The sequence below is a fragment of the Limulus polyphemus genome, unplaced genomic scaffold, assembly GCF_000517525.1.
Source record: "Limulus polyphemus unplaced genomic scaffold, Limulus_polyphemus-2.1.2 Scaffold1446, whole genome shotgun sequence".
Classification (NCBI taxonomy): Eukaryota; Metazoa; Arthropoda; class Merostomata; order Xiphosura; family Limulidae; genus Limulus; species Limulus polyphemus.
In genome coordinates, this window is record NW_013667056.1 from 150,447 (window position 1) to 158,661 (window position 8,215).

An 8,215-nucleotide genomic window follows, 5' to 3' on the forward strand; every position below is an offset into this window, starting at 1 on the left:
TTCACCACGCATGCTCTCTGTGTCATGTGACTTCTGCTGTCGTAACAATATAAATATAATGTCCCGATTGAAAGTTTTATGATTGCAAGCTGAAACAGGAACAAAATGTGGAAACTTTGCAGGGGTGAATACTTTAGTAAGGCACTGTACATTGATAGAAATGTTCATATTCCAAACAATTTGCTTAGATATTATAGATAGGTTTATCCATTAGTATCAACATAAACAAATTAACAAAATATATTTCACAAGCTCATGATGGTCTATGATTTTACCAATAATGTCCGGCCTAGTGGATATAAATTACTGTCCAGAAACTTTTTCACTTCAAGTGAAAATGAAAAAGTAGAATTTTAACTATTATTTGAGCATTTTGTGATATAATTGTAAATCTTTGCCTGTACTCACGGTGTTTGAAGTGTATTGAAAATTTAAAAAACCTTAGTTAAAAGTTCCACACAAAGAGTGAATTGCTGTGTGTCTGGTTTTTCTTTCTAGAATTCCGGAAAATTCGTTCGTTTCGTTTTTTCGCTGACGTCAGGCACGCCACTTTTTGAGTAAGAAGGAGAAACTAAATTCAATTACCTGATCATAAGTGATGTAACCATGGAAATGTTTAAGATTAAGTCTGAACCATTTGTAAATGAGGAAAATGCTTTGTCGGATATAAAGCCGGTGAAAATTGAAGAAGGAACGTTTTATTTATCTAATAGTAAGTTAACATCTTCAAAATTTAAATATATTGTTTTATTGCTCATATTTTTTCTCCTTCAATTTTGATGACCATGTGATTGTTACTTCCTTTTTTTTTAACTTTATGTTTGAATTTAATGTAGCTACATTTTGATAATTTAATACAGAATGAATTAATATTCGATTAATTTCATTTCCGCTCCTATAAATTCTTAACACTATCAGTAAAGCAGGATATTTCCCTTTGATGTTTTGTGTAGGAATGGCAAGCCTTAAACCAGTGGCATCTCGGTTAAAATAACTTAAAATTAAATCCTGTTCTGCATCACGTGTAATTGTGAGTGAGATCACACTTAAACTCAAAAAGCTGAGACCAGTAAGCTAAATGGGTGCTCTACCAACTTAGAATGTTAGATACCTTATATTGTTAATAGTTACAAGTTATAACTACCATAAGCGCTTGTACTAGTACTAGTTCATTTTTTTACCAACACATGTTTTATATAACAGTCGTAATTTCAAAAGATATTTTTTTGCTTTTTTTACTTTTTATATAAAAACATAAAATCTTTACCTTAAAGTTCACGTCTTTCATATAAACATTTTGATATACTGTATTTTTATTCTTATTATTTACATGAGCAAGAAAAAAGTAAAAGTCAAAGTTGTAATATTAAATGTGTTTTTCAACAACCAGAAATGAAATGACAAAAAAGAATATATGTGTTGAATGTTGATAATATATAACATATATATATATATATATATATGTGATAATATATACTTGATTTATTACATTTAACATAAGTATGATAAACCTTGTAATAATAATGAATTTATCTTCTTAGAAATAAAACTTAAACATTGTATCTTATTTCCTAGGGTTAGATATAATTTTTTGTGTACTCATTCTGAGTGATAATAGATACCTTCTATAAATTGTGCTTCAACTTCAAGCCTGTAGAAATAGATACTGGTCTCTTGATGTCATTTTCCTCATGACAGGAATATCAAAGAAAACACATGAAAGATGTAATGTGAACACAACCCACAACTCTTACACCAGACTTTATCTGACAAAACTATGGTGAAATCGATAGAATGTAATTAGCAGAACATTCTGTCCACAAGAAAACTTCACTAGTTCATACCTTGACTGTATTTTTGTTCATAACAGTGTATACTATTCCTTACAGACCCAGTTATCAAACAGCCTGTCTTAGCAAAAATTCCTTACCAAATTCTAGTAAACACCAAAGTAAATTAATGAGTATAAGATTATCTGTAGATAGCAAGGGGCCATTTGGTTGTTGAAGATAATCTTCAGACAGTTGCTGTTCATTCAGAAGACCTCACTTCTGTATAGTGAAGTTCAGAAACAGATCTTTCTGTTTGGTATTTGTGGTAAGATATAAAGCAGTACATGTGTATTCTTTAGGCATTTTTAATTCCCTCTGGCAGATTTTGCCATTTCTTTTGTCAAGTTGCATCCATCCAACTTGTTCAAACTTGGCAAGAAAAATATTGGAGGGTTTGGATAAGGGGTGCTGAAATTAAAATGCCTTCTCTGTTTTGATGTTTATGCAAAACCAAAATTGGTACATGAAACTTTTTAATTGGCTAATTGACAGAGAACCAACAAATAGCGAAGCAAATAAAGCTGCAAAATATCAAATTTTTTTTATTAAGTCTTAAGTTTTGTTAAGCAATGTTTTTCTCATTCCTTTTTTTCTTTTGCTAGTGCTGAAATTAAAATGCCTTCTCTGTTTTGATGTTTATGTAAAACCAAAATTGGTACATGAGACTTTTTAATTAGCTAATTGACAGAGAGCCAACAAATAACAAAGCAACTAAAGCTGCAAAATATCAATTTTTTTTATTAAGTCTTAAGGTTTGTTAAGCAATTTTTTTCTCATTCAATTTTTTTTCTTTTTGCATGTTGCCTATCTAACATACAAAGTAATTTTCATTTTAAGATTAAAACTACTTTTGTGCATGAAAAAATTTTAAAATTTCAAATGCAAAATCTTTATAATGTCCAGATAGTTATCAAACAATTTGACCAGTCTTGTAACCACATCAGAAAAATCAGGGAATAAATATATATTATTTCTTTTTTTATTCTAGAATGACTACATATTATGACATGAAAACATAAATGTTTAGACAAAATAGCTTAAGTCTTATAACATGATACATTTATATATATTTAATATTTTTATTGTATTGACCTTTCAGCCATGCCTGATGAACAGTATGGAAGTTGGAATGATGTGGCACACATGCACTTGTGTTATGGTATTTGATGATATAAAAGTGACCTGTTTTATATGTATCTTAGTAGACTAGTATTTTGTAAAATACACTCGCATTTACATTATTATACATTATATGTGTATATAGATTATTACTATTTACAAATAACTTCTTAAACTTATTTTTCTTAAAACATAGAATAATAACTAACGAAGTAAAGTAAATAATTATCTCTTCTAGTTCTGATGTTTGTACTCAGTTGCTGCATGACGTAGGTTGCTAAGCCTTTCAAAATTTTGCATGTGGAGAATATGAAACGCAATAATATTTTTAGGTTTTATATATACAGTTGGATAACCAAAAAGCCATAAGTTACTATATCAGTACAATAGCATTCCACTATAATTGATTAAGCTTAGTAACTAAGCTGTATTTCAGTCTAAAAAAATATGAAAATTTGAGCAGATTAAAGACACAAACTACTTACTTGAAATCTTGGTTCGAAAGAAAGAGATGGTGCCCAAACATGTTAAAATGGCTGAGAAAGCCACTAGGGGGACATTCTGAGCTTTTGATTGATTATTCATGTCTTATATAGAAGTAAGTATATGCAAGGGAGCATTTCCAAAAATGGAAAGAGGTGGGAGGGGTGCCATTGTGTTTGATTTATTACATGAGCAATATTTTAGCAAATTGAAAAGATAAGAGGCTCTTATTTTATGTTCTAGCTTGTCAATATTGGTAATTTATGTTCCTAATTTGTATGAAACTATAGACTTAGTATTTTAACATCACAAACATCTAATTTGAACCAGTGCTGCATTCAACATACCATGTGACACAGAAAAATCAATGTTTAACTGTTTTTTATTATTTACTTTTAAATATAAAAATTGAGTAACATATAATACAAAAATTTCAATTATAACCTACAGTTTGATACCAAAATTATTGACATAAATTCATAAAATAGTAGTTCAGTAAAATTTTGAATGCAAATCAATGAAGACGATGACATGAACTTTCACCCATGACCCGTTTGGAAAGGGTTAATGGAAGTGTTTAATTTTTAGAACATCATTCACCAATGAATGTTTGGTACTTGATGATGACAAAACCTTGTACATTTGCTGTTAAACTTATATTAAAGTTTTTCTTCATAACCCATTCAAACTGTCTCCAAGCATTATTATACTTAGCTTAAGTTGCCAACTACCAACAACATTTACAAACATTACCTTGACACCAATTATATAAAAATAAAAATATCTATATGCCATGGTAATCAATACTGAATATGCACTCATGATTTCAGTTATGTATAAGAAACAGTAGGAAGAATCTCCACTGTCATCTGAGTAGGGAGATCTATTATGGTAATCATCTACTGTTAAAAATTGCTGAAATATAGTTACAGTAATCCATGTAGAGACACCAAACTCGAGTAATGATGAACAATAGTGACTCGAGTAATGATATGCAACAGCAAAATTGGGAATCTTTCACGTGGCAGTTTCCAATTAATGTGCTAAAAATGTACAGATTGTAGTTTCCAAGTAACGAGCATGCTAGGAAAACACCAGATTTTTTTATGGTGGAAACTGAAGTACCTAGAAAATTTTGTAGGATGATGAAATTAAAGAGATCAAATTTAGAGAAAATGTACTCTCAGGTTTTTTCAAAATTCCTGTATGATCCCATACTACAGCAGTTATCACTTGCAATAATTTTATAGTGGAGTCATAATATGAGGTAGGTCAATTTGACAGATCTTCATAACTACCAGAAAAAATATGAAATAAATTTAATTTCTCTCTAGAATGACTTCAAATTGTAACATAAGACTATGTTTTTTTAATCAAAATAGCTTTAACAGTATAAATCTATTCAGACATAAATTTTATTGGTTTTATTTGCTATTTGAACTATGTGTAACTGATATTTGCTTCATATAAATTGTAAGTTACATGGCAAACATGCAACTCACTTATGGTATTGTATTATATAATGCACGGAACACTTGAGAGCTGCTTGTGACTGTACCTTGTAAACAGTTAGTAATATTATTTTCTATTTTATATTATTTAATCTAAAATGTTTTAAGTTTTTACATTTTAGTTACTTCTATAATAACAAATAAAGAATACACATGAAAAACAAGAAATAAAGTATTCACCTATGTCTTCTTTTTATACTAATAGTAATAATGCACAAAATAATTTTTTATTTAATTAAATAATGCACCAAAGAACATGGAATAATTGCAAGAAAAAGCAGAAAATGTTTGATAACTATCACAAATTTTCTTGCTTTCTAAGTATGTGACAAGTGCTGTTACAAATTCAGCTAAACTCCTGTGGGAACAAAGTTTGAACTGAAAGCATGATTGAGAAAACAACATAATATCCATCATTTGATAGATTAAAATCTTTGCTTTCCCTTGGTTATAAATAATATACAGGACTTACGGTTAACTTTTTTTTAGGGAGCCAGCTAGGCCCCAAAGCGTGTGTTTTTAGGGGCCCACAAGCAGTTTTAGGGGGCCAGTGACAATGTACTCTGTAGTGGAGGTTATCAGAAAAATCACTGAATTAAATAGCAGATGTTGCATAAATTAAAAGGAAATGAAATATATCAACAATCAACATATCTCAATTTATTTTGTTGTGAACTTGTATTTTATGCAAAAACAAGTCGAAACATTTCATTTTTTAAGACCACTTAATTGATATTTATTTAATATATGATCGTTAATTTCTTGCTGAAGCATGTTAGAACAGTAAGATTTTGTTCTCTCTTAAAGTAGTTTCCTTAATAATCAAAATAAATAATGAAAGGAAATCTTCACATCACTGTTTGTGTAATCTGCTCTTGTTCCCGTGTAACCCATTACCATCTAAATTGGAAAATCATACAATTTACATTACCATTAACATTTTAGCAACAAGTTCTTTCATATCTTGAAACAGATGTTAATTAGTCGTTCATGAATTTGAATTTGTAATAAGCAAAATCCTCAAACTAGCAACATATGGAAAACATGCAAATAGCTCTAAAATGTCTGAAGTGGTGTTAATGAAAAATTAAACTTAAATTAGTGTCCTCCATGCACTCTAGCTTTCTTGTGATCCTCTCCGGAGGTTGATGTTGTGTAGGGGGAATGTAGTCCCTAGACACTCCACCTCAGTAAGGTTCACTCCCAGAGGCTAATGTTGTGCAGAGTGGAACCAGTCCAATTGCTTTTGAAGTGAACTACCACAATAGCATTTCCCTTCCTAATGTTGCTCTGATGATGGGTTCCCAGGTTGCTGGTTTAGGTTGTGAATTTGCAAATGTGCCCTGTATATTTAACTGGTACAGAATTTTCTTCTTCCGTTCTACTCAACTTGAGGTGAAGATGTATGACCAATGCTGCTTGGTTTTGGACGGGAGTTGATCTACCAAGTATAGTCTGTTGTACCTTGGTCATTGTACACCAAGGGGCACATCCATTTTAGCTTTCCTCGCCATCTGGTCTGTGGCAGGGGAACCTAAATTGATTATTCTCCAGAATTACAATTTCAGACATTTTAGTGGGATGTGGGAATGGACCACCCCATATTTTTTCTCTTGTTTATTGGATGTGCTCCGTACATTTTCCACTTGTTTCTGCGACACTTACTATCACACTTGGTGAAGAGTATATCTGGTGCAGAAATGGTGTGGTATCCCACATGTTCTTTTCCCAACAGGGATTCACACTCAATGGGTGTTCTTAGGATGCTTATCTATATCCCTCATACTGGTCCTCATAAATTTTTTATTAACATGTCATCATCCCTATTTTATCCACCATGTAGATTACTCTCTATAAAATCATTATTGCTCAGACAAACCATAATTTTTATAGTCTTCAATTTTGTTTGGTTATAGAGCTATTGAATAGGAAATCAGACCCCCTCCTGCTACACTTACCTGTTACATCCTCTCTTTCACAATTTGTTGATAGTTCTCTCTTACATTTCATTATATATTACTATAACAAATAGACAGTCAACTTTTTCATCTATCAAATGACGTATTGTATAACGTTATATTCTGAACAGAATATCATCAGTTTCACTCACAGTACAAGATTCATTCTTGTTAGAAAGTTAACGACTAGCTTGGATGAACTTGAATAATGATAATAATATAATTAAAATGGTTCACGAGGCACACACACGAGCAGCTCGTAGTAGTTTGTGGGTAATGTAATTCAACATCATAATGTGATCTGCATGTTCCCCAAGTGATTTGCAATTAATAATGCCACAAATAGTAGTTACACATGGTCCAAAGGGCAATAAAACAATGAAATTGTATTATAAATAGACTATACTGTTACGAGTTTAAAGCTACTTAGGATAAACAATTGTAGTTTTATGATACAATTTTAAGGGTAATTTAGGTTTATTTCGATTATGTTTTTGGTGGTTATTAGGTCGGTTGAATTAACCGATCCTGTTTTGAGATAGGGTAGAGAAAATAACAGATAAACTACAAAGTTTGACAAAAAAAAAAACGTTTGAAATGCATTTAGAAGTTTTTGGGGATTACACAAAGAAAATTTGAGATTTTTGAGATAAAGAAATGTATTTTTAACTTTAACATTTAAATAACTTTGTACAGGGACTATTTGAAACAAATACTCAATATATTCATGGACAAATCTATATTTTAGTTTACTAGAAATACTTCACTAAAATATGATTTTTTTGTATGTGAAAGACTTGTAATATTAACTGAATAACTACCAAATTCTGTGAAGATATACCCATTATATTGGGAGTTATTGGTATTAACTCTATAAAAACTTTAAATGAGTACAAAAAGGTCACGTGGTTGGTCAAATTGACCGAGTCCGTATTGAGAGAGTTAACATGCAACTCTAATAAAAAAACACCAGCATTAGGTCACTTGTGGTGAAATAATTTTTTTTTTACCCAGCATTGGTTATTATGGAAAATAAGCTTAAAAGTAAGGAAGCAACTTATAGAATTGAGAAGTAGTATTTTCATTATATCTGTAATTACAACTAATGTGAAAGGTTAGTTGTAGTCTTCCTTATAAAGATTTCATAAGAAATAATATTCAAGTTGGAATTGGTACAAAAACAGCAGCATGACAGTAAAAGTTGTTACAAAAGAAAAACTGCATTACGAGTATATTATCCTGAACTTAAATATATTGTTACGTCTCCGTTTGTTAATCAACTTCCCGTAACTTCTTTTCGACAAAACTTTAG

The 8,215-nt window shown here is 30.6% G+C and overlaps 1 protein-coding gene across 1 annotated transcript in view; it reads left to right on the forward strand.

Annotated features, from left to right (window-relative positions):
• The first annotated feature begins 2,023 nt into the window (after positions 1-2,023).
• The window catches only part of LOC106463616 (zinc finger protein 665-like), a 50,396-nt gene continuing 44,204 nt past the window's right edge, over positions 2,024-8,215 (forward strand). Inside the window, exons 1-2 of the mRNA XM_022391149.1 lie at positions 2,024-2,097; positions 2,932-2,991. Coding sequence (XP_022246857.1) covers positions 2,934-2,991 — 58 coding nt within the window. The 5' untranslated portion in view covers positions 2,024-2,097; positions 2,932-2,933. The remainder of the gene's footprint in view (positions 2,098-2,931; positions 2,992-8,215) is intronic.